Source organism: Eulemur rufifrons, chromosome 29 (assembly GCF_041146395.1).
Source record: "Eulemur rufifrons isolate Redbay chromosome 29, OSU_ERuf_1, whole genome shotgun sequence".
NCBI lineage: Eukaryota > Metazoa > Chordata > Mammalia > Primates > Lemuridae > Eulemur > Eulemur rufifrons.
Window position 1 is genome coordinate 84,093,514 of NC_091011.1, and position 27,568 is coordinate 84,121,081.

The 27,568-nt window shown below is 38.8% G+C and overlaps 1 protein-coding gene across 3 annotated transcripts; it reads left to right on the forward strand.

The window, feature by feature from the left end:
- Window positions 1–414: 414 nt before the first annotated feature.
- BPGM (bisphosphoglycerate mutase) lies at window positions 415–27,144 on the forward strand. Of its 3 annotated transcripts, none has more exons than XM_069461846.1 (3): window positions 415–608; window positions 12,689–13,350; window positions 26,178–27,144. In XM_069461846.1, exons 2-3 carry the CDS (start codon window positions 12,750–12,752, stop codon window positions 26,348–26,350), a joined length of 774 nt encoding a protein of 257 aa, XP_069317947.1. In that variant the 5' UTR covers window positions 415–608; window positions 12,689–12,749; the 3' UTR covers window positions 26,351–27,144. The 3 variants fall into 3 exon arrangements, with proteins under 3 accessions (XP_069317947.1, XP_069317948.1, XP_069317949.1); XM_069461847.1 differs by lacking the exon at window positions 415–608 and adding an exon at window positions 805–927; XM_069461848.1 differs by lacking the exon at window positions 415–608 and adding an exon at window positions 9,538–9,871.
- Window positions 27,145–27,568: the final 424 nt, after the last annotated feature.

Consider the following 27,568-nt stretch of genomic DNA (forward strand, 5'->3'; position numbering starts at 1 on the left):
ACGATTCAAGACTTAAAACCACGAGTATCTGTGCAAAAGAACTTTCTTCTATGAGGATTGTCTGGCTTCCTCCCTAGGTTTCAATCCCTAAATTGCCCATGAATAAAAGAAACATCACCTCATTTCTTCCAAGATTCCGCGCCGACAGCGCTCTTCACCGGCAGGAGTTTCCCCTTGTGACGCCAAACGCTTTCTAGAACCTCAAGAACTGAGGAACTCCCTAAGCCGGAGGTTTTTCTATTGCCCCAGCGACGCTCTACTTCCCTAGTCCCGAGCCCGCCCAACGGCGTCGTACCCGGCCCCTTATTGGTCCAGGTGTGTGTTCGTGCCCGCAGCAAGCCAATCAGAGCCTCCCTTTTTTACTCTAGGGCTATGGGAAACGGAAGAGACCGCTGCCTGTGCCGGGAGTAGGGGACGGCCATGAGGGACTGACGGCTCTATCTTCCAATAGGCAGAGCCTCGGGACCTGCCCCTTATGGCTCCGGGGATAGAAAAGAGCGTAGATGCCGGCAACAGCGATGAGTTGTAGGAGGTGCTGGCTGCTAGGCGTCCCCGAGGAGCCGCCACTGCTGCTGCCGCCGCTGCCGCCACTGCCGGCATCTTTGCAGGTGAGTGGTCTTGTTTTAGAATATTACTGTTGTGAATGTTTCCATTTTTGAGTGATGTGGTGTTTTATTTTGGGGTGTAGGGAAGGCCTTTACTTACCCCAGTTTAGTCTTTGATGGGAGTCTGGTGCCCACTCCACCCCTCAAGCTGGGACTCCCCGTGTCCCCCGGGTCTCCCTTCGCTGTCCCTTTCTCAGCGTGAGTCTCTTAGGCAGTCACAGTTCGCTCAACTGAAAGGAGAAAGCCGCCTTTGTAGTGGTGTCTTGAGGCAAGAATAAATAGAAGTTGAAGGGAATGATGAACTCTCTCCTGGACGTCTGAGGCACGGTGTGGCAGAGCCTGAAGAGTAAGTAGTGAGGTTCCTGGAAAGAAGCAGGGCTATGCTGATGTATTTAGGGCGATGGTAGACTGGCCTTATCATTTTGTGTAAGAAGAGGGAAAAACTTGAATGCCATGAAAGGAGAAGGAGGTGAACATATGCAGTGGTTTCATGTACCACTGAAATCTGGGGCCAAATCACGGGTTTTTAGAACCACTAAAAATACAAAGATAAGTGTATTTCCGTCTTTTCTAAGGGTCAAGGCCTGGTATTACACTAGAGAAGGTCAATAAAAATGCATTCTTGAAGTTAGGTTTGCAGTTAAGCTTTGAAGGATAATTGGTTGTTAGTTAACTTATTATGACTCCCATCCCCTACTGCCTCACTTCCAAATTATGGAGGATTTATAGCTTTTGAGTGGAACTACAATATTAACTGACTGAGTGCAGATTCCTTCAGAGGGGAAAAAACAATCAAATGTTGTTTCACCACCAGTAGCTACTAAGATTTTATGCCATGAAAGCAGAACTTGTGTCAACTTGTCTCCCCTGAGTCCAGGGACTAGGTTTTATCCATCATTGTATTCGTCTAGCATCTCATAAACCATAGATGCTCCCCAGATGGCGGTGAACTTAAGAGAAGCATAGTTCAAACAAATGGCATAGTGGAAGGAGCTCTCAGTTAGAAGTCAAGACACCTTGGTTTTAGTCCTGAAACTGTTACTATTTGTGTGATCTTAAACGAATCATTTCAATTCTGGCTCTTTATTTTTAAAAGCAGATGTTGCATTAGATTATTGCTGAGGTCTATGCCTGTAAAAGTCTGTTTTAAAATAAAAAGGATTAGACAATTTTCATCACAGGTGCATAAGCAGAATCTCATTGCAGTAAATTCTGTACCAATCTGTTAGCAAGTAAAAGTTTCCAGCTTCAAGACTAAGTTCTTTTGTGTTCATATTTAAACCAAATCACAAACTATTGTAGAAAATTTGTACAGCACAGAAGTATAATGTGACAGCAGATGTCATCCTTAATCCCATCACTCAGAGGCAACCCCTGTTAATTTTGGGTAGATCTTTTAGTCTTTCTACTTTTGCCTTCTATGGTTGTTTGAGATTAAGAGGCACCTTTTATTTTCAGTAATGATTGATACATCTTAATTTACTTAGGCCTTCATCTTTGTGTGTCTGGTGCCTGGAGAACAGAGGACACACACATGTTTGAACTGAACAGTTTCTTCAAACATCCTTGAGATGAATCTGGTGTGAGGGGACGTTTATATGGGTGACAGGACAAAATAGGACAAAAAGTATTAATAACAAAACTCTTTCACTGAAACTTGGCCACAAATATAGGAAAAGTGTACTTTATAAAATAGAAATTAAATATTAACCATATCACTAAAGCATATGGATTGCAGAATATTACTTAGTATTTGGTATGCTTCTAGGACTGTACCTCACCATCACCCTCTCCCACGCCACAGTATTTGATTACAATTTGATTGTATTCCTCCTTCCTACACTAATTTAAGCTTTTCATTTCTAACTCTTCCCTCTTTTTACTTTATTTCCAGCTTTTGCTTCTGTCCATACCATTGGCAAGGTAGGATTGCTTTGACGAGCCTGAGATCTGTACCATTCTTCATGAGTTCGTCAAAATCTGTTCCATTCTAATTCTCACTTTTTGGTAGAGTGCCTCACTATAATCTCATTTAATTTTCCTAATAGCCCCTTGAGGACAGTAGTTACATTATACTCATCTTTATGGATATTGAACCTGAGGTCCCAACAATTTAAATAACTTATTCAAGACCACACTGTCAATAAATAGCAGAGCTGGGTTCATATCCAGGGTTTTTTTGCTTCAAACCTTTAGGATTTGGTGGAAACAGTTTGTGTTGACAAAATCTATTATCCCGAGGAAGAAAATGACCAGAGATAGGAAGGAGGTGTCATGAGTGGGTGTTGTGCACAGTGGTGATGCCATGCAGGCTAGAACAAGCAACATGACCCAAGAAAATACACATTTCATTACACAGCTATAGCTTTTCTCTGCGATTAGGGGTCTACCTGCTATTGTGTGTTACTCTTGTAACAAGTGATCAGTAGGGGTTGTTAATAGGTGTAAGTTTGGTGAATGAAAGGATTATAGTGTCTGGAAAACACCTGGGAGTGGTAGAATTTGCTCCTGGTAAAAAGATGTTCTTATGACTGCAAATACAAATGGTAAAGTTACGACAAAGCTTTAGGAGAAGTAATAAACTATGGAATACTAGGTACTTTTAGGTACAGCCATGTTTGAACTTTTAATATTGAACTTGATTTTAGGGGAAGGCACATTTTGTTAAGATGTGAAAAGCTGTGAGGAACTGAGCCCCAGATTTCATTTCTCTTGAGAACTGTTCCTTATTAATTTGTCAGAGACATAGTTAACCTTTCTTTCTCTCTGTCCTCGAACATAGTCAGCCCATCTTCTATAAAGTTAGAACCCCCTAATGCACTGGGGGTTAAAAGTTGCTCAAAGTTATGCGGTGAGGATTTGGACCAAGGAAAACATCTGAGTGGTCCAGAGTAGCAATTGGATATTTAATATTTAAATATAAGCTTTGGGTCAAGGTGACTCTTGGTTCTGTGTCCTGTATTTTATATTACTTCAACATTATATTGTTGATCAAATTTTTTGCTCAATTTTTGGAAATGGAAGGAAAATTACATTTTTAGAACTTTGCCCTGACCTGTTAATGAGTTATGATACTAGAGTCTTAGACATTATTAATTTTCAAACATGTAAAGAAGGAAGCAAAGTCCCAGGAGTGTTAGTTTGGAAGACAAGAAAAGCCTCAGTTATGGGGGGAGTTATAACAGGGGACCCTCAATTGTGGGGGAAATATCATGTAAAATTATATTTCACCCAATTTCGTATGTGAAATTATACAGTCTAATGAAGAGCAGAAGCAGGAAGCAGCAGCAAGATGACCATGCTGCATTTGTTGAAACTACTTAGAGATTCGAGATTCCAGAAATAATAGAGGAGTAACCTCAGTTAATGCAGTGCCATGCATGGGCATTGTTTCCCTGTCTCCTCTCTCTGTTCTTGCTTTGCCAAAAGAATGCTAATCTAGAATCATAACTTCAGTCTTATGGTGGCATGTATTGAAAGAATATTTTTTGCTTTATAGATAAGTTAGATGGAATTTCAATACCCATATAGTGAAAGGTCTTTGAAGGTTATAAGTTACCTGCAAAGTGTGTTCTGTGACTCACCTATTTGTTTATTGCCAAGGCAATTGCATACCCCCTACTCCTGAGCAAGTGTATATTTACCAGGAGTGTGAGGCACTGTGACATAATTTATGAAGATGTCTAATTGGGGTAAAGTGTGTTAAAATGACAGATCATATTTTTGAAGGAGAGTAATAGGATGAATCACTTTTTCCCTGTAGTTCTATCTTGAATCCATTCCTAAATAATTTAATTAAACAAAAATCAGTTACTCAGACTGACTTACATGTGCTCAGTATTGTCTTCTGTGAGGGATAAAAACAATTGTGAGTGGGATTCTGTTATTCAAGGTACTTGCAGTTCTGGCCAAGAATGAAATCTGGTGATTTTATTGTAATTACCTATGACAGTATGCTTAAAGGTTAAAATGTTAATGTGATCAGTAGATCTGAGTATGGGATCCAGTGAGACCAACGACTGGCATACTAAGGCCTTCTGGCCTACTACCTGTTTTTGAACAGCCCACAAACTATGAATGGTTTTTATATTTTAAATGGTTGAAATAAATCAAATAATTATATTTCATGTGCATGGAAATTATATGAAATTCTAACTTCAGTGTCCATACATAAAATTTTATTGGAACAGAGCCACATTTATTCATTTATATATTATCTGTGGCTGCTTTCATCTACAATGGCAGAATTAAACAACTGTGCATAATTATACATATCTTAGCCTTTGTGAGACCACAAAGCTCACAAAGCCTAAAAAAATTTACTGTTTGGCCTTTTACAGAAAAAGTTGCTAACATGTGAGCTAAGGTATAGTGTCTTTCACATTTCTCTCCTTCATCCCATTTCAGCAGCCTTATCCTAGTCAGGTCTTCATTATATGTTACCAGAATTATTACAGAAACCTCACAGCCAGTATTTATACCCCGGGTTTTTCCCATATCTGTCTCTGTATATGTAAATGCTACCTGATCCTCCTAAAATGCATGTTATTAAACATTTAATGATGTCTTAATATTTATAGAAGAACCTACATTGTTTGGCACAAGGCCCTTCTTGAGCACTATTCAGTCTTATCTTTCTAAGCTAGTCTCCTCCTACTTCCTGTTATACCCTATACTTAGGGTGACCATATTATTTTCCAAATGGGACACTTAAGTGTGAAAGGTGCCCTAATAATAATTATAGTGGGGAAACCGGCCTACAACAATACTGTTCTATAATAATGATGCATGTGCATCATTTTCCTGTCTACCCTCTCTGTCCCTGCCTTGTGAAAAGAATGCTAATCTTGAAACATAACTTCAATTTTATGATGGCATTTATGGGAACAATATTTCTTTTTTTTTTTTTTTTTGCAAATCAGACAAATCAGGATACATGGTCACCCTACCTACAGGAGCTGTCCAGAAAGTATCCAGCCAAATAGAGACATTTATTATATTAATATTAACAATGCTGGTTACTTTGTGGAGAGCCCTCGTATACCCCAGCCAGTTTGAATGGGTTCTCTATAAGCACCTGGTCTTTGGCCTCCACCGACTGTGCTTTTAGGCTAGAATTCCTTTTCCTTTTTCTGTAAATATGTATCTTAAATATCTTTCCAAATCCAGTTTAAATAGTGCCATGTCCATGAAGCCCTACTCAGAAATAATCTCTCCCTTCCCACCTCCCTTTTATGAATGAAGTGCTTTCTCATGGTGTAAATTACTTTGAGCTTTAATGACACAAACACATGTACATGTCACCTTTCCCCAACGGTTTTTTGAACACATAATCCGTGCTGGAGTCCATATTCCTCACAGGCCCAGCACTGGGCCATGCCCAAATGGTGTTTGCAACACATGTTTGAAGAATGAATTCATTGATCAGGCTGGGGAGACTACCGAGTGTTTAGGCCAGGCTTTCAATTTATGAGTCATCCATTTTAATGTAACTAAGGTAGTGAGAAAAGGGTTTCCAAAGATTGAGGACAGAGCCTTGGGTTTCAGTTGGCAGTGTAACAGAATGGTTTAGGGCACAGGTATAGGCCTTGGGGTCCAGCCTGTCTGAGATTGAATCCCAGTTCTGCCAGTTATAACCTGTGTTACCTTGGGCAATTAACCTCTCCTCTTGTTTCTGCATCTGGAAAATAGGGGTAATCACAGTACCTGCTTCATGGAATGGTGGTTGAGGATCTAATTGGTGCCAAGTACACAGTGAGCACACGATGAATGTCAGCTGCTGTGACTAATACCATCATCATCATAATACAGTTACAGGTGGTTAAGAAAGTACAGAGACCCAAGACCAAGATGTAACAGTGGAAGAGCTAGAAGAAAAGCAGCAGCAAATCTTAGTGGATTTTTTTTCCTTGATAGAAGTAGTCAGTTTTAGGGGGTCAAAGCAGAGTGAGTCCTGAGATAAGATGGTTTCCACTTAGTTAAAAGTAGCTAATCTGCAGTCTTTTGAGAGACTATTTTAGTAGAGTGGAAAAGGCACAAAGTAGGTGTCGGGCCAAAAAAAGGAACCGCTAGAAGGAAAGAAAAACAGTGAAGAGGAAGGGGAGGGGGATGAGATACAGAGTTGTGCAAAAGATGTTTGCTTAGTAAACTTTTTCTTTAAGCCAGATCATACTTTAAAAAGGAACAAACCCAATAGAATGATAATTCAATGACCTATATGTCCCCTTTTTGATCTAAGGTAAATTATTGATTAAAACTAGCACTTAATGCAAGTGCCAGTATCTTTTGCTGTGGGATAAATGAGGAACCTTAAGAACCAACTGCAGGGTGGTGGGTTTTACCAAAAACAAAAGAAAACACCAAAGTTTGAGGTTTTAAAAAGAATAGTTTCTAATTTGGGGTAGAGAGTATACATTCTTAGTAAGGTACCTCTTATAAGTTGGGATGACTATTGCCTGACTATTGCCCTGAGGTTTTTCCCAAGAGCAGTAATGAGCTGAACCCTCTTTTATGCTCACCTGTTTGCTTGTGTTTTATGAAATGGCTGCCTGTGTTTAAAAGGACAAGTTGGGACTGGAGGTGCTCCTGTGAAGCCAAGGGAGCCCAGATCCTCAAACCATGACTCTAAGATCTCCAGTTGTGAAGAAGAAAGAGCACAGGGATTGGAGGCAGAAGACCCGGGTCTCAGACCCAGTTTGCCATGTAGTGGCCATATGTTTTTGAACAAGTCAGTCGGAATCTATGTTTTCTCTGTGGAGATAATGGCCATCCATGAACATATGAAACTTACAGAACAAAAGTACAGGGTACAGAACTATAGTGGATAATTATTCTTGGCTCCTGCTTGCTGTTAAATACACAGGGATTCTTGAGTTAATGCTTCCTAACGTCTTGGCCCTGCCAACTGACTGTTTTTACTTAGGCAATTACCCCTAAAACTGTCATGCCTTAGGCTCATTAGCACAATCTAATTATTTTGGCTGACTTTGATTCAGTCAGCACATCTGCTAAATGACTTGAATGTGTCAAGTGGCATGCGAGGTTCTAGAGAGATTGCAGTAAGACCTGCCTCTGTGCAGCTTCCAGTCTAACAGGGCTCATAGACACTGAACAAGTAATCTGGCACAAGGGCACCAGATGTGGTAAAGCAGGATGCTACAGGAGTGTGTAACAGGCAAGCCTGACCTCCTTCCCAGTGGGTAAGGACAAAGGGCAGAGAAGTCTGCTGAGAGCAGAGGTTCTCAAAGCATGGTCCTCAGACAAGCAGTGTCAGCATCACCTGGAAACTTGCTAGAAGTGCAGATTTTCAGGCCTACCCCAGACTTACTAAATCAAGCTCTGGAGGAAGGCCTAGCAATCTACTTTAATTGCATTAATCTGTTTGACGTGATTTTTGATGCACGTTAAAGTTTGGGAACCACTGGCCTGTGGGAAATAACATTTAAGCTGAGTTCTACAGCTGCCCTACCCAGTGTGGTAGCCACTGGTCGCATGTGGCTATGCAGCACTAGAAATGTGACTAGTCTACATTGAGATGTGCTCTCAGTATAAAATACCAGATTCCAAAGACTTACTATGAAAAAAAAAAAGAATGTAAAATACCTCATTAGTAATTTTTATATGGATCATATGTTGGGATGATAATATTTTGGACGATAGGATTAAATAAAATGTTATTAAAGTTAATTCCCCCTATTTCATTTTATTGTTTAACGTGGCTTTTAAAAAATTTAGAATGACATTTGTCGCTTGCATTATAGTTTGATTGGACATAGCTGATCCGAAGGATGACTAGTGGTTACCTGAAGCAGGGTGGGACTGAAGTGGTAGTGGAGGGGAGGAGGTGGTGGGTGAGTGTCCTATGTGGGATTCAGTATGCGCAAAACCATTGGGGCAAGAAAGAACCTGTCATGCTCAAGGATATGAAAAAAAACCAAAGCTTTGCATGTCACCTTAAGGATTTTGAACTTTATCTTAATATCAACAGGAAGAAGTGGGGCTTTTAAATAAAATGCTCAATATTCAAAAAGTTTGCTGCTAATAAATGAGGAGGGCAAGAGAGCTACAGCTGAATACAGCAAGACTCTCAGGATCAAAGCTCCCTCTGCACCCCAAGATGGTAGAGGAGGGATCATTTGGTCCAGAAGTACCATTGAGAGGGTGCAGGACCCTGCCCATCACCTAACCCTCACCCTAGGGTATCAGGCTTGAGCACTCCCCACTAGAGAGAGAAGTGGTGTCACTTGGGAAGAGGTAGTTTTCAGTTCATTTTCTGCTCATTGAACCTGAAAGCTGAGTGGGAATTTGTTTACAGAGCTGGGAACTCTGCAGGGTAACAGAGAAGGGTTTGGTGAAGCAGGGGGCTGTAAGGTTGGGTCAGGAAGAAGGAATCCCAGAGCATTATGGGGAGTACACGGTCTGTCCTTTGAAAGGGGGTGTTGGACAATAACAGAGGAAAGCGGGGATAAGAGGCCTGGAGGCCTGGGTTCTGATCGTCTCCTAGGGCCTGGAGGCCTCATCATTCATCTGGTCATAAGCTATCAGACACAATCTAGCCTGCAGATTTGTTTTGTTTAGCTCATATTTGACAAATGTATTTGTATTAGTTAATATTTAAATCAGATATCACATAAAAATGTGTATTTCTAGTTTTTTTTCCTTGAAAATTGAAAGATCTAGAAACCCCAGTTCCTCAGTATCACAGGGCAATGGGCCAGAACTAAATAGTAGGTACTCTTTTTATTTTATATATCGATTTTTAGGAGCTGAAATGATTGTTTTAGTTGTTGTTTTTTTTTTTTTTTTTTTTTTTTTTTTTTTTTTTTTAAGACATTTATCTACTCACAGAATCCATAGATTCTCTACAGTCTGCCTCTAGGTCTTGCATTCTCCCCAGTTTTCAGTGTCAGCAGTCACATCTTCTGTTTTCTGGAAAAGTTCTAAGAATGGTGCTCTTGGTTCAGCAAAATGAGATTATAGGAAAGCTTTGTCTGTTTACACTGGAGTTGCCTCCATCAGAGAAGCATGTATGTTCCCTGCAGTTCACCACTGTTCTCATCACTCCCTACTCCCCATAGTCCAGCTGCACTCTTCTTCACCCATCTGTCTGGCAGTGGAGGCATTTGAATTTGCAGACCATGCTTTAAACTTTAAACCAAACTGGCTACAGTGTTGTATGTTTGTTGGTAAACACTTGGTAAACCAGCTCCAGTAGATGCTGATTGAAATTTTAAAGTTTGCAAACTTTAAACCTCAACTGCTCCTTTGTAAATATTTAGCAATTAGGTAAATGGGAAAAGTCAGTTGATAGTACCGGGGAGGAAAGAGCAAAGTGAGTTTTTGTTTACATGAGATAGACATACTAGTTTGGTACTTTATCCTATATTCATCCAAGTGAATGTATTCCTGTACATCAGAATGAGGGAAGTGTGTGTATTTGCATAGTTTTTGTGGCTGTAGTACTATTCCTGTGCTCCATTATATATATTTTGAGTAAAAAGAAAACAGAATTGTTTTATTTTTTTAAACGACGTAAGCAAATATAGCAGAATGATAATATAAAGCTTGGTGGTGAGTGCCTGAGTGTTCCTGTTTTTATTGCTATTTTTTTTTCTTTGGTTCCCTTGATATGGTTCATAATCAAAAGATGATAGAGAAGTATTTCTGCTTCCAAAATTTGTTTACTATACCTTTCTTCGTTTGAAGGGCAAATGGCTTCATTGGCTTATGGAGGCTTCTTGCTTGACAAGATAAACTAAGGGTTGAGGTAGGGGAATAATTGATAGCTTGCTCTTTTTTCCTCCATCCCCTCCTCCAAAAGAAACAAAACAATAAATGGTTACAAAGAGTGTTTTTGATGGGCCCAAAGCTCCTACTACTTGGCAGAATGGGACTTTATAAAGAAACAATACAAAAATATCTTTCTTTTGCAAATTAAACACACACACACAGACACACACAGACACACACACACCCCCTTCCATCCATGGGAATTCTCCCAGGTGAGGGGCCCTGGAGCTTGAGCTTCATTTCATTAGCCTCATGATTATTCTGCCCCTGGACATAGGTAATCACCTGGCAAAATACTTCCCAGATATCTTTTGTCCCCTTCTCTGTTCTTCTGCCACCCAGATGCACCTCCTAGGCTGAGAGTAGAGACATCGTGCTCCCGCCCTGGGAATTCTCAGCTCTGTGAGATGCCTTCACCTGATCCCTGAACTCAGGCACTTCCAGAGTTCCCTGGTGCTTCCCTGCTCCATATGCACTGAAGCTTCAAACCTGATGCTTGACAAAAAAGGGGAATCGTAATCCTAACTTCTGTAGCCTTTCAACTATAGTCATGTGCCCCATAATGATGTTTCAGTCAATGATGGATCTCATGTCATTGGTCCCATGAAATTATGATGGAGCATATGTAGAAATCTGATACATGGTACTTGACATTGGAAATGTAGATCAATTAGGGGAAATGATTGACATTCAGTAATGGCGCTGGGACACTTGATTTTCCATATAAAAAATATAAAAATAGTATACATACCATCTAGATTTGTGTAAGTACCTTCTGTGTTCATACAACAAGAAAATTGCCTAAGGACACATTTCTCAGAACATAGCCCCTTCCTTAAACTATGCATGACTACTTGTAAATCACCTCAATCTGATTTCCTCCCTTAGATCCTCTGTTTGGCTTCCACTGAAATAAAAAGCCTTATTTTAAAGACTTCTTTCCTTTTAGACTCTCTAGGAATCACTACAGAAAGGTAGAAACCAGATGTAGATTCCAGTTAACTTTGTCACAGATTGTTATATAACTGTGGGTGAATCACACAGAAGGTACTATCAACTGACTTTTCCCATTTAACTAATTGCTGAATATTTATTATTACAAGGAGCTTTTGAGATTTCAAGTGGGACAGAAAATCTCCAGTTAATGGAAGTTGCCAAGAGTGGCAGAAGACCAGGCCCCAGTACTCATATAATCTTGACTCCCCAGTGTGGAAAACTCTGGGGTGAAGGTGGAGACCTATGGACGTGGAGACTGAGCAGCATTCATGGACATGTCCACCACAAGAGAGTGAAGGCAGGCTGAGCAATAAGGTCTGCAGATCCCCTGGGGCACAGTGGGCCCAGCAGATTTTCGGCCATTAGTTTAAACGGAAGGAGTTCAGAATCGCTGGAGGAGTGCCTGTCCCACCTTACTAGATTGTGTTAACGTGTGTGGCTGGTGTGTGCAGGATGTCCGAAGGTCTGGGCAGGAGGAGGCGGGTCTCCCTATCAGTGTGGTTCCTCTCACTCCCACAGCCTTGCTCCTGATAACCTGTTTCTACCGGCAGCATCTCGCAGCTGCTCACATTTGATAGCTTGTTTTTCACCCGGATTTATTCCTGATAAAAGCTATATCTTGAGGCAGGTGAGAGATTATTTAGGTGAATACCACATTTAGTGTTAATGCCACTTTAAATCAATTTTAATGCTGTTTGAATGTCGAACCACCTTGTGTCTTGCATACCTTAGAATTTTCTTGTTTGTGTTGTAGCCTGTGGCACTGAAGAGCTAGTTGCTACAAATCAGTGATACATACCAGATATATGTGGAGTTCCATTGAGTTAACTTGTTTAGCAAGTCAGTAACAAGAACGTGAGACAATGTTTCTTTTTCCACCAGAGGAAAAGCAAAGCCAGAGTCAGCTGCTAAGAGCTGGGAGTTCCCAGGTACTAGTCATTCTTTTAGACATCTATAACTCAATCTATTAAATCCTCTTGACTGTAAGCCTGAACTGCCTTTTTATCTGGTGGAAACACAGCATGCCATTAGAATGAAGTGTTCTGTTATTTTGTATCAGACAATTGCCATACTATCCAGCCATCAGAAAATTTAAGTCAACTACATTCCCTGTAATTAATTATCTATAGAATATGCTTGTATGTGCCATAGTGTGTGAGTTACTGGATGTCTGACGTCAAAACTGTTCAAAGGGATTTTAGTTTATGTTAGAAACTGGCTGTTGTAACATTGTGCTTCCATTTCCAGGTAGTCAGTTGAATGAATAATGTAACTTAAACTTTTTGTTTCTTCTCTAGATGTTTTACTGTCCTTGAACACTAGCCCATTTGAAAACACCAAAGAAGCTCAGACATCAGCATGTCCAAGTACAAACTTATTATGTTAAGACATGGAGAGGGTGCTTGGAATAAGGAGAATCGTTTTTGTAGCTGGGTGGATCAGAAACTTAGCAGTGATGGACTGGAGGAAGCCCGGAACTGTGGGAAGCAACTCAAAGCACTGAACTTTGAGTTTGATCGTGTATTCACATCTGTCCTTAATCGGTCCATCCACACAGCCTGGCTGATCCTGGAAGAGCTGGGGCAGGAATGGGTTCCTGTGGAAAGCTCCTGGCGTTTAAATGAACGTCACTATGGAGCCTTGATTGGTCTTAACAGGGAGGAAATGGCTTTGAATCACGGTGAAGAACAAGTGAGGCTCTGGAGAAGAAGCTACAATGTGACCCCACCTCCCATTGAGGAATCTCATCCTTACTACCATGAAATCCACAATGACCGGAGGTATAAAGTGTGCGATGTACCCTTGGATCAGCTGCCACGATCTGAAAGCTTAAAGGATGTTCTGGAGAGACTCCTTCCCTATTGGAATGAAAAGATTGCTCCTGAAGTATTAAGTGGCAAAACCGTTCTGATATCTGCTCATGGAAATAGCAGTAGGGCGCTCCTGAAACATCTGGAAGGTACCAGCTTTATGCACTGCTTATTGGAGGTTGCTAAGTGTTATAGTTGGTCCTTAATCTGGAAATTAATTTAATCACTGTTTACATAATAGACTTCCCTTCTCCATTCCCCTTTGTCACTTCGGACTTAAGAATTATCTTGGTTCTATAACTGAAAACTCCTGTGCCTTTTCCATTCATATTATCGGGAGCAGTGGTTTTCAGACTTTAGCGAGCATTAGAGAACTTGGTATAACACAGATTTCTGGGCCCACCCTCACAGCTTCTGAATCAGTGGGTCTGGGGTACAGCCTTAGAATTTGCTTTTCTTGGAAGTTTGCAGTTGATGCTGATACTGCTGCTTGGAGTTCCACACTTTGAGAAGCACTGAACTAAGGGATTCTATGGCTTTTGTTGGACAATGAAAGGAGGCTAGGAAGGGAAGGAATTGTAGAAATGGTGTTGAAAGTAAATTTGAGTTTTTCAGCTTAAGTAAATTATTTAGACTTCAGTTTTGCCCACTTTCTCCCAGCTTTGAATAATGATTACTATGTTTCCAGACCTAGGTTTCCTGAGCAATTCTCTTGTTCCCATCCTCTCTTTCCAGACCAGGCTTAGTCATTGATTGGAAGAAAGTTAGGGGGAAGGAAAATAAAAGGATAGTTGGTTTATTTATTTATCTTGACTCTAAAATTTTGGAGATCATCAGTAGCCTTAATTTTATTTTAATTGCTTGTTATTGTGTTCTAAATGTATCCTAAAATGTACTGTATTGTTACATGCTTCTTAAGTAAAATGAACTAAATGAACTCTTTTGAGGACTCAAATTCACCAATTTAGGGTCTCAGTTTGCACTGTGACACCTTCTGGGGATTTCTTGCTCTCCTCTGATCCTTCACAAATCCCAGATAGTTGTGCTTTTTGAGTGATCTGCTCTGTCTGGTGTTTTCCTGCCTTTGATCACTGTCAACAGGTGGCTTACTAAATAGAAGGCATTTCTCCATCATTCCATTTCATTCTGCTTTATTTTTCTATAAGAGGCTGTGAAAAATGAAAAGGTTGACCTTATATGTGAAATAGGTTATTGGTAACAAAATGAAGTGATCTTTAGCATGTGATTATTTTTCCCTAATTTTTGTAACATGGCCAAGAGCCAAACTGTTACTGGTATAGCTGACATCCATTAATTGTGCAGAGATCTAAAATCTACAGACTTTATTATCTATTAAAAACTTTATTGGCTAGACGTGGCGCTTGATCTGTTCATGTGGGGTGTGTGTGTATATATATCTTATTTACTCAGCTGCATAAAAGGTTTTATTCTTGTTCAGGATAATCAGATATTTGATTAAATGATATATAACTTCATTAATGGACTATAATATTTTATTGTTTGAAGAAGTAATGAGGCTCCTATTAGGACAACAAGAAACTGAAATTCAGAATTTCAGAGTCTCTGTGAGAAAATGCATTGTATTTGATCATGCCAACTCCTTTTTCCAGAGATAGAACTTAGGTCTTGCTGTGGCCAGGCTCTCTTCCCTAAAGAAAATGCCACCATCTCCTTCAAGATCTTCTCCACCCCACCCCTTAGCTAGGAAGTCCTTCCTTTAGAAAAAGTTTCCCATTATTTAGAACCATTTACTCTTCACCTGCCTTCTAGTTTCAGTGTCCTTGAGATTATCCTGCAGCCCCAAACACAGTGCGTTCTAGAACTATTTGTTAATGTTCTTTTTGAGGGAAATAGGAGGAAAGTTTAAGAAATGGTAGTAAGGAAGACTGTCACCATAGTGAGGGCAGAGAGAGAATTACTTGTAGAGAACAAGTTTGGACATAGAAAAGCTTACTTTTTTACATTTGAGAGAGCTTTTGAAACCATCATTAATTTATTGAAAAACAATTTAATCAAATGGTATATATGTTTTTTTAAACAACCTGGCAGTTACTCTAAAGGGTTAAAAACAGAGTAATCATATGATCCAGCAATCCCATTCCTAGGTATATACCTGGATTTGTTTTTTAATGCCACTGTAAGAAAGTACAAAAATTTATTTTCTGGGGGATGGAAGTCTTAAATTAAGGTGTCAAAGGTTATGCTCTCTGGGATGGCTCTAGGAGAGAATTCTTCCTTCTTCTAGCTTCTGGTGTTTACTGGCAATCATTGGTGTTCCTTGATTTATAGAAGCATCATTCCAGTCCTCCATCTTCACATGGCATTCTCCTTGTGTGTATGTTTCTAGTCCAAATTTCCCCTTTTTATAAGGCTACCAATGATAGTGAATTGGGGCCCACCCCAGTGACCTCATTTTTACTCGATTATCTCTGGTAAAGATAATTTCAAAATAAGGTCACATTCTGAGGTATGAAGGTTGGGACTTCAACTTATCTTTTTGAGCGGGACACGATTCAACCCATAAAAATAGAAGAGAAATGAAAGCATGCCCACACAAAAATTTGTACACAAACCTTCATAGCATTATTTGTAATAGCCAAAAGGTAGAAGCAACCCAAGTGTACATCAACTAATGAATGGATAAATTAAATGTGATATACCCATATGATAGAATATTATTTGGCAATAAACAGGAATGAAGTACTGATACATGCTACAACATGGATGCACCTTGAAATCATTATGTTACGTGAAAAAAGCCAGTCACAATGGATCACATATTGTAGGATTCCATTTATGTGAAATGTCCAGAATAGGGAAATCAAGAGAGACAGAAAATAGAGCAGTTGTTGCCTAATGCTGTGGATGGGGAGAGATTGAGAGTGATTGTTAATGGGTACAAGGTTTCTTCTTGGGGTGATGGTTGCACAGCTCTATGAATATACTAAAAGTCATTGAATTGTACACTTTAAATGGGTGAATTGTATGCGAATTATATCTCGTGAAAGCCACAAAAAATTTAATAAATGGAATTGAAAGGTTAAACTATTTGTCATTGTTTGGCCTAGAAAGCAATAGTTTAGGGCAAATATATAGATGTGATAAAACAGAAATGCACAAATGTGAAATATAGAATAAGGAGAAAAGTGAAGCCGTAGCTTTGACCACTGGGACAGAAGTGAACTTAGAGGGCTGCCCAAGAAATGAGCAGGTGTTAGTCCTCAGGCTGCTTCCAGCCCATTATCTGAAGGTCTTTTTTTAAGCTGGATGTGTGAAACTAAATGACCTTTCAGAGATTAATGAAATTAAAGTAGCCTTACACTGTAACTCCTATCCCTATCACTATAAAGAGACTTTATAGAGAATGTTTTTGTTTAGGGGATAGTTGATTTAAAACAGTGGAGTTGGTGGGAAGAGGCAAATTGTAGGAAGAGACTGGAGTAGCAAGTATGTGAACATGGACAAAGGCACAGGGCTGGAGGATGATGTCTGCAGGAGGAGGGAGGTGTGTATAAGTTAAATAGAAAATGGAAATGTAGTGTTGGTAACCAGGGAGGATGGCAGACATTCAGGGGAAAAAAATTGACAGAAAAGCCAGAACATGCAGTTAGGCTTAAGCCCATAGCCCAGGAACCAAATGGAGTGGATGTGAAGATTGAGACCTGTCGACAGGAAAATAACAAGGGTAGTTTGTAATGCTGGCTCACCCCTCCTGGGTAGAACAACCTTGTTCCTTTCTGGCCTATAGTACCCCCTGGTGGTACTGCTGTTAAGATTCATGTAGTTCTTAGATGTTGCTGTGATTCCCACCCGTGACTTAACTCCCACGCCTAACATGGAAGAAATTATGTCATGTGCATGAAATAGGCCGGATTGGATTTTAGGATCACTTCATAAATCAGTTGTCTCTTGTCTTGGGGTCCTTTTCTGTGATCCCCAATCTCCAGGCCATGGACCGGGCTGCAGAGCTCCACCGCCCCCCCAACCCTAACTTTTCATGGAAAAATTGTCTTCCATGAAACCGGTCCCTGGTGCCAAAAAGTTTGGGGACTGCTGCTTTAAATGCCAATCTGCATTAATAAAGTTCCTCTTACAATGCATTTTGAAAAATAAGGTCCAAGTATTCTATAGCACAGCTGTGAGAATTAAGCATAAGTGATTTCCTCAAGATCAGAAGAAATAGTGTATAGTATTTTTCCACATCATTTCTGTTAGTGAGATTTTAGCCCTTTTAAAATTTAGTATAGATGTATACACTCACCAGAATAGGAACACCTGTGTTAGTCCTGTTGTCTTGCATGTCTAATTTTCAACAGCTAAAGTTACGGGGCTCCATGTGGTACCTGAAAAATTCCCAGTCTAACTGAAAACATTTCATTGAATTTAATGCTAACTTTTTAAGATTCCAAAAATTAAGTGAATCTCCCTTACTTTAGGGGGAAGATAAAGATTTTCTTCTTGTGGGAAGGACTACTTGCCATTTGCATGTATGTTTTTATTTTGGTAAAAAACATATATCATAAAATTTACCACCTTAATTACCAATTTATGTTTACTATAAAGTTATATGACCACACACCCATTTTCTGGTTATTACCTGTGGTCCCAGTGCAGTTATTAATAGTATCTCCTTTTATTTTCAAAAGTGCCCCAGGTTGGATGATAAATTATGTGGTTACCTTACTATTAATATAAAGAATTAATTCCAGAAATGGATGTAACCAGTGTTCCATATTTCCTATAAACACAAAAGTTGCTAAATTTCTTTACATTGATTATAAAAGCAAAAATGCTTGTGGTTGTATTCATCTGATTTCTAGTCATGCTTTCTAGAAATGTTTATATAAAATTCTCCTCTATAAAATGGTCTGTTTCAAGGAACTGGGATGATTTTTCCCTATTTTGTCCTTAACTGCTTGACAAACTTCAAGTGTTTTACCTACTGCCAGGGTGGAGTGTGGCAAGTGATAGAATCAATGACACTATACTGTCCTGTTACAAAAATACTGTCTTACTTTAAAAACTGTAACTTTGGGATGGGAAGAATAATGACCCCAGTTAAATACCTAATTAGAATATCATTCTACCCTGAAATCACAAAGTGCCTTAAGAGCTTTCTACTGAGAGTATACTAGTATTACTCATCTTCTCTCAGGTCGACTCTTAGAGGTATCATCCTTATACCTCAACCATGGAGAGTATCGAGTCTTAAGATGTTACATTGTTTCTCAAGTATTTGGTATTATGACATTACCTTATAGGCTGTCAAACCCTGACTGATACTTCCTCCGTTTGCGGGAAAGAAGACAGGCGCTGTTAAAGGAAACTGAACCCCAAAGGAGACTTCATATGACTTGGCCATGGTCATGATAATTAATGGGAATCGTGAAGTCTACCCAAAACCCAGTTCAAAATCTCCACACACAGTTATCACCTGGCCTTTAATTTTTTTTCTGAAAAGTAGTCCTTCCCTTGATCTATTCTTTATTTGGAATACAGTGTTTTAAGAAGTGGAGTCAAAAGCATCCTTAGCAGGTAAACTCTAAGAAGATAATTTAATGCAATGAATTGGGTCTTAAATTATTACTGCTGTTATAACATTGTGGTCTGTGAATGGCACTCCCTGGCACAACTATGCAAGGTGGCCTTTTTGAGCACATACTATGTGGCAAGCACAGTTCTAGACATTTTATATACATATCTTGTTTTATGTAGGAACTAGAACATGGCTCTGAGCTCACTGGAAAGCTATAGTTCAATGCTGTGTTTTACTCTGCTGTTTAGTGTATACAGATCATATTTTTTATTTCATTTGATCAATCATTGATCACTAAGCTGTTTTGCTTAAAGAAACTGCTTTAGTAAAAAGGGACAAACGACTGATACACCCACTATCATGGATGACTCCAAACTGCATTATGCTGAGTGAAAGAGACCAGGCTCAGAAAGCTATGTATTGTGTGATTCCATTTATATGCCATTAGGGAAAAAGCAAAACTATCAGAACTTAACACAGATCAGTGGGGAAAGGGCAGGTTGCAAAGGAGCATGAGGGAATTTGGATGGTGATAGGACTATTTTATATCTTGATTGGTGGTTATTATACTACCATATGCAGTTATTAAAACTCATAGAACTGCACACTGAAAAGGGTGAATTTTGCTGTATGTAAATTATACCTCAGAAAAAACCTTTTTTGTCCAGTGAAATCACCACTGGCTTAATTGGGACCCTTAACCTTTTGTTCCACAAAATAATAGACTAGATTTGTTTGATTGTCAGTTAGCAAAATTAAGTGAAGGTTGCTACATACACTTGCTTGTGCCTTTGAAAACTAACCTGGAGGGCATTTATTGTGTGTTCTCAAGGCTTCAGGAGCTATCTGAGCTATCTGGTGCTGACCTTATTTAGCACTAAACCATGGCCACTATAGGGAAGGACTTTTTTTAAAAAGAGTCCCTCTTCATGAGAAGTTGTGTATAAACTGCTGGACCATGAAATTTTGTCTGAGAGTCTTGGTAATGTTACAGATTGTGAGCTCTTCTAATAAAGGCTCTTCCATCCCAGAACTACCTCTGCTTATTTGCTGCCAAATTCTGTAGCTTTAACTTGGGCTTCCATTTGCTTTTCTTCCTTCTTACAACCACCTGCTCTGGGAGTAGGTCAGCAAGGACCTCCTGGAGTCAATGCAGGTGAATGGTACAGTGAAAGGCAAGTGTTACTGATTCAGAGTTAGGGACACTCTTGTATAAGAATTGCAAACATAGGAACCATATGTCAAAGCCTAGGACAGGCTTCTTGACTGATAAAGTTGGCCTCTACCCTGTTAAATGACTTGTTTATATAACATCTCTGCTTATAAACTGTATAGGATTTTGAGGTTGCTTTATTTTTAAGCTGCTAGTAGTTCTTAGTACTTTCAGAAGAAAGAAGACAAGACATATAGAATATTATATAGTAAGAAAATTCCTACTTAAGGGACTGCTTTGATGATTTTTTTAGAAGCAAAAATAATTACCTATACTGTGCTAGTAAATCCAGGTTAGTTAAATCAGGGCCCACTCCTGACTGGTTCAGACACACCTCTCACAAAAGCACCACTCTGAAAACTTCTAACATAGGCCTAGTATCTAAAAGCATCCTGTTCTGTAGCATTCCAGACAGGCGTGTGTTTCTTTCTCTGTGGTTGACATAGTCACTTCCTGTTTGTTTCCTGCTGGCCTGCATTGAAGAAAAAGCCAGGTACCAAACTAAAGCATCGGATGAAGTCTGCATCTTGCCAGAGGAAGTGTATTGTTTAGTCTGGGTTCAAGCATAGAACTAAGCAGTTCCGAGTTTGGAAAAAAGAGTGGCACGCAAGACACTCATGCAAGACAGACTTGATCCCCAAAGAATTGCGTGCAGCTGCATGTATAACCAGGCAAAGAAATGATGAGATGAAATTAGAGAATCGGGAAGGAAAGGTCAGCTGGGACTAGCTATGGGAACGGGGACTGACGAGTTAGTCACCTTTGGCATTTTAGTGTGATATTTTCAGAAGCAACCAATTTAGGCCTCTCTCATGTGAGGCAAATAGTTGCCTGGTTGTGTGCTTATGCTTTCTTTTTTATAAGTATAATTGAGTTATAGAAACCTTTATTTTTAAACAATATAGGCTATTTTAACTATAAAATTAAATGTAGAATGGATTCTTCTCTCTACCTTATTGTAAATTAGAGGCTGTTATTCTATCATCATGTTATAATATTCAGATTGCCCTAGCCTGTCTTTAAGTTGTACATGTATAACATTCAAACCTTAAAGAATTAAAATTAAAAATAGGTAGATCATCTATGAAATTCAGAACCTCTTGTTTCAGTTCTTATTGGTCATAGAACAATCCAGAACTCTTATCACAAATACTCTGTCAGTGAGGTTTGAATGTGACTTCCTAGAGTGGGAAGGGAAGTAGGGAATGAATGGGGAATGAATGAAGTGTGTCCTCATAGTGGAATGAGTTGATTGGGCCAATTTTTTGTGCATGTGGTTTCCAGAGGGCCAACTTGAACTTGCATGCGTGGATTTGGGTATTTGCAGAGTCCGGGAACTGTGTATCATTTTACTTTGATATGATGTCCCAGTGAACGACTTTTTAATGGGATATTACATAATATAGCACTAATTCTGTTTTGTTTAACCCAGTTCAGATGCATTATTCTAGCCTTAGGAGTTTTGCTTGCTTAATTTTCTTAGGTTGATGAATGCAGCTTATGCCAAAATTGGGTAATGAGTAATACCTTCACTGTGGTTTTTCCTAATATGCTATTTTAAAATTTCAGTCACTGAAGTCACATTGACTGATTATTAACCAGTCTAAGTATTTTAAATATTTGTAAGTAATTAGTCTGCTGTGTGAATGGCTTAAGTAGTCTTTAAAGTGGAATGTTGTTGACTTTATTTATTGGAAACATTTCTATTTTTGTTAAACTCTCCTTCCTTTGTAGTTGAAATATTACAGTTCTGGTGGCCTTTGTTTAGGTTGACTCTTCAATTTGGTCCCACACAAAAGTTAGATAAGAGTTTGAGATTGGTGCTGTTAAAGAGAGGACTTGTTGGATCTGGTTAGATCTGAAGCCATGGTCACACAAATGAGTCCCTTGTGTGTTCCTAGCCTAGCCCTTGGTGAAGACCTAGAACTTGTTTCTAAAGTCACAGACAGCGACCCTTAAGCCAGGCCCATCATGATCCCAGTGTGTTAGGTATTTTGAGGCGATCACACAAACCTGTTAATTCCCCTTACCAGTCCTGGGAACCCTGAGTGTATCAGAAGATGCCCAATTCATACCCAGCCTGAACAAGAGCAGAGCATATGTATAAATATTCTTTTCTCTCCTTCTGAGGTGGTGGTGAAAATAACATGACCAGAATTTAAGTCTAGGTCCATTTTTACTAGGATTTAGTTAATTTAGTCTAGGTTCATGATTCCAGTTTCTTCACATCCTCACTAACATTTGTTTATAATCTGACTTTTTGATTGTAGCCATTCTAGTGGGTACAAAGTGGCATCTCATTGTGTTTTGATTTGCATTTTCCTAATAGCTAATGATGTTGGGCATATTTTTGTGTGCATTTCTATATCTTATTTGGAGAAATGTCTGTTCAGATCTCTTGCCTACTTTTTAATTTGGTCATTTATCTTTTCATTATTGAAGTACAATAGTTATATATTCTAGATAAAAGTTCCTTATCAGATATATAATTTGCAAAAATTTTCTCCCAATCTCTGGGTTGTGTTTTCATGTTCTCAGTGGTGTTCTTTGAAACACAACATTTTAAATTTTTATATGCCCAGTTTATTTTCTCTTTTATGGCTTATGTTTTTGGTGTCATATTTAAGAAACCACTGTTGAATTCAAGGCCATAAAGACTTATTCCTATGTTTTCCTATAGGACTTTTATAGTTTTAGCTCTTACATCTAAGTCTTTGATCCATTTTGAGTTAATTTTTATATAAGATACGAAGTGTAGGGGTCCAGATTAATTCTTAATTCTTTTGCATGTGGATATGCAGTTATCCCAGAACTGTTTGTTGAAATGACTGTTACTTCTACATTTAATTAGCTTGGCACACTTGTTGGAAATCAATTGATCAAAAATGTGAGAGTTTATTTTGGACTGTCAATTCTATCCCATTAATCTAGGTCTATCCTTATGTGAATACCACATACCACATGCAAGTACCACACTATCTTTATTACTGTAGCTTTGTAGTAAGATTGAAATCAGAAACTTTCAAGATTGTTTTGGCTGTTCTGAGTGCCTTGGATTTCCATATGATTTTTAATACAAGCTTGTCAATTTCTGCAAAAATGTCAGCTGAGATTTTTGATAGGAATTGTATTGCATTGATGTTAATTTAGGGAATATTATCATTTTAATAATATTAATTCTTCCAATCCATAAACATAGGATATCTTTCCATATATTTAGGTCTTCTTTAATTTGAATGTGTTTTATAGTGTTCAGAGTATATAAGTTTTGTGGTTCTCTGGTTAAATTTATTCTTAGTATTTTATTCTTTTTGATCTTATTGTAAATGGAATTGTTTACTTAATTTCACTTTCATGTTGCTCATTGCTGCTGTATAAAAAATACAACTGAATTTTCTGTATTGATCTTGTATCCTGCGGCCTTGCTAAACTCATTTATTAGTTCTAATAGTTTGTTGGTGGGATCACGTCATCTATAATTAGAGATAGTTTTACTTCCTTTCCAATCTGGATGCCTTTTATTTTGTTTTCTTGCCTAGTTGCCCTGGCTAGAACCTCCAATACAATGTTGAATGGAAGTAGAATCTTTAGTCATTTTAAATTAAAGTCCTAGGTCCTTAATAGTTGATGACACTTTAAAGTCACAGGTCTATGAGTGATGAATCTAAGATGCTGATAGATAGGTACACTCATAGTTTTTACTTTTGATAAACTTTAGGCAAACATGGTCATTTTTACTAGTTATGTCTTAAGAAATCAATTTTTATAGTGAAAATTTAGATTAATTGGAGAAATCTATAAAATCCATCTTTCTCCCCAATTCAATGAGCAATGTGCTTACAGACTGGAAACAGATCAAACATAATCCTTTCACAATAGATGACTGTAAACAGTACTCAGTGTTTCCATGTTTCTTGTGCCTCTACTTTTTCTTAACCATTAAGAATTAAATAGAAGAACTTCAGTGCTAGAAGGGACTATCTTCTCTCATTTTATAAATGAAGACATAGATCATTGTATGCAAAATCCTGGCCAAGATTATATATGTCCTTGGCCAGAGTGTTAGCATATAAAAGGCCGGTTAGGCTTGGGGACCTCCAGAGTGTCCCCTGGAGTTGGGAGTGAGAATTGTTGGATTCTAAAGCCTCAGCGGCCACTTAGCTCAAACCAACGTGCCATTTAATTCCCCTCCTGCTCTTCCTGAGGGATCCATGTGGCAGCTACTGCAGAGTCAGCTGACATTTCTGACCTGATGGAGCCAGAGGGCTCCCAGAATCTAGGACAGTCGTCTCCCTTCTAAACAGCTGGATGCCTGGTCTGAATTGACCTCCTCTTGCCAGCTGTAGCTGGTGATGATAATCTTGTGTAAGGTCTCAGTGTAGGGGTGGGGGCTCGGTGGGGCAAAGTAGTGTCTTCGCAGCTTTCCCTTTAAATCTTTTACCTAGAAGGGAATTCCTAGTAGGGAAAGAAGAAAGACTGACTGTGCTATGCTTTTTCATGTATGTTCTCTTTTAAATCACCCTTCCTATCCTGCATCTTTTATAATACTGGAAAAGGAAGGGTGTGTTTCTTTTTTTTAACTTGGCAGGGAGATTGGAGGTCCAGAGAGGTTACTTCACTACAGTTAGATAGTTAGCATACTGAGGTGGGATGGATGGGAGAGGCCATGGGGCAGCACACTTGGAAGAGACACCATCTTCCAAGTTAGGATGCTTTCCATTGTTTCGTAGCTATTTGAGTATGTAAGTTTGTGTATAAGAGTTACTAAGTAGCTCCTCTGCACCTAGACATGAAATTGTAATAAAGAACCACCCCAGTGGTAAGGATCCATTGCCATGATTCTGTGACTCTTGACTGGAGCTCAAAGTTAGGACCAGTGGCTAATTAGAAGGACAAAGTGCATCGATAACTAACTGGTAACAACTTATTGTGCCCCCCATCAAGTAAAGACAAACCCTGGCTCTCCTCAGAACTTGCTTCACCTAGGTCTTTTCTGTTAAAGAACAGAAGCATATGGTTAGAATTTAGAAGTCTATATAATTAATAAAGATATGTTTTTAAAGTAGATAATTTGAATACTTTCAGTTGCCTTTGAACTTGCTAACTCCATCTCTTTGCCTTCTCCTTGCCCATTTTGAACTCAGAGACACTTGAGAGGTGTTACATTATGCAGTAGGTACAGACTCCTTGAGTTTGAATCTAGGCTCTGCCATTTATTATCTGTGTGTTCTTGAGTTGTTTACTTAACCTGTCTGTCAGAACTTGTAACATGGAGAAATAATAGCTCACATCCTCATAGGATTGCAAAGATGATTAAATGAGTTAATACATATAAAATGCTTAGAAGAGTACCTGGCATGAAGTATGTACTCAGGACATATTAGCTGTCTTTTGTTAAAAGTAGTTCTAATAATGAAAATTGTATTACTACCACTGCTACTACTACAACTACAGCTCTTCTGGTCAAAGTTGAATTACCTGTAATCAGTTGTATTTTAAAAAGGATTAAAGATGATTGGACCATTATGTATACCTTCCTCTCTGGGGATGTTAAGGGATAATAGGAGAATGAGGACCATTTACAAGACCTGTAAATAAGGGCTGTTTACTGTAAATCCTTTTCCTGATTCTCGTTGATTCTGCTCCCTAAGCATCTAGGAAAGCATTCTGCTTGACTGGATCTAGCCCAGGGTATTCCAAACTTACTCAGTGTTGGAAAATAAATTATATTCTAATAAAATAAACTAGATTTAGAGATTAAAGTCCTAATTTTAGTACCAGCCTGGGGAAAACATATAAAAGGAAAAACACAGAAAATGCTCCTGGCTCACTATCTGATTTTTCAAGATTAAATGATTCCTGTGGAAAAGGAAATATATAAATGTGGGCATGGAGAAAATAATTGTTATTCCCTCCCAATTTAGATAGAAAACAGTGAGGAACAGGTTGCCCCAAAAGAAAGGAATTCTGTCCTAAGATTTAGCACTTGGTGTGACTCTCTAAGCTTGCCTTTTTTTTTTTTTTTTTTTTGAGATTTCTGGAAGGTTCTTGGCTTCCAGGAATTATGGCTGGAATCCCTCACAGTACCTGGCATGTTTTCAGGCAAAGAGTTCAACGGTATTAAATGAATGTGCAGTTAAATAATTAAATAGAACTTCCTCCTGAGTTGTCTTTAACACCTTGTCTCTTTCTCTTCGGATCAACAGGAATCTCAGATGAAGACATTATCAACATTACTCTTCCTACTGGAGTCCCCATTCTTCTGGAACTGGATGAAAACCTGCGTGCTGTTGGGCCTCACCGGTTCCTTGGTGACCAGGAGGCTATCCAAGCAGCCATTAAGAAAGTAGAAGATCAAGGAAAAGTGAAAAAAAGCTAAAAAATAAAGTCTTTCCCAAGTGCTGGCTACGAATAGATGCAAAAGGAGTGGCATGCGATGTGTTATGTGGTACTAAACTCTTTTTTTCCCCTGATTTTCCAGATTTTTCAGAGCTAGGCCATGGGATAGAGTTTGTATAGGTAACTAGGTAACTTATCTTGGCCCATATAAGGCTTTAGGATACCTGAGTGCGTATGTCATAAGTTTTATGAGTTAGCTTTCCTGCTAGTCCTGTCTGAGTTAGTCACCAAACTAGTAACCAGTGGAGTTTAATCAAAGTAATAATTTTCTGAAACAGGAGAATAACAAGTAGAGATGAAGTTAAAGGTATCTATCATTCAATGAGTCATTATTGAGTCACCACTGACAGGCACTATTCCAATAAGTAGTTCACTTTTATATTTAATAAGATTTTCTGGGATGACAGTAATGAATATTAAATAATATACTGTAATATTTATTACTAATCTTTTCCTGTAGGAAAAGGGATATTTTGATAGTTAAGACTAGAGGCCCATTAAATGGGAAAGTCACAGATTTGTTCCTCCAAGAAAGCCAACAACCACATCACAACAACACAAACAACAAGGCCCTTAAACTTGTCTTCTAGTCCAGAGACATCCTTTGACTGACATTTAGTAGAAATCCTCTTTGGCCACTAGAAAAGCAGCATATGGACAACTATGGCTGTTTAGGTTCTCTTTTTGTTTTGTTTTTGTTTTTGAACTTTAATCTCTGGTTACTTCCAATTAGTTTAAAAATAAAGTTCTGTGACTGAAAATGACATCCCCAAAGTGTCTCCACGTGTTTGATGAATTTTAGGTGGGCTTCTGAACTAGTCTTTGCCTCATATCTTCCTGTATCACTCAAAGAGTTGCACTTATTTCAGCACACAGACACTCATGATTTTCCAAAAATTGAAGTTCGGGGCAAGGAAGGTAGAATATAGTGCATGTAATTTTATAAACATGAGCAGGGGGAGTGGCATACTGGGGCTTGACACATATATCTGTCGTTCATTAGCTGAGGGCTACACTGGTATGTAGCACAGAGTAGTCAGGCTAGGCCATGGATGCAATTCAGTGCTTACTCATCTTAATGATACTCTTGTGCACAGGGTGTTTTTAGATGCTGGGGGTATGTGAGTCATCATTCCTTTAAGCTGTTGACCGTATTTCAAAGGAAGTCACATATATTTCAGTGATAAAGTCATGTGAA

Coding starts and splice junctions, on each gene's coding strand:
- BPGM (XM_069461846.1), top strand. CDS start 12,750: ATGTCCAAGTACAAACTTATTATGTTAAGACATGGAGAGGGTGCTTGG. Junction 13,351..26,177: donor GCTCCTGAAACATCTGGAAG/GTACCAGCTTTA, acceptor TCGGATCAACAG/GAATCTCAGATGAAGACATT.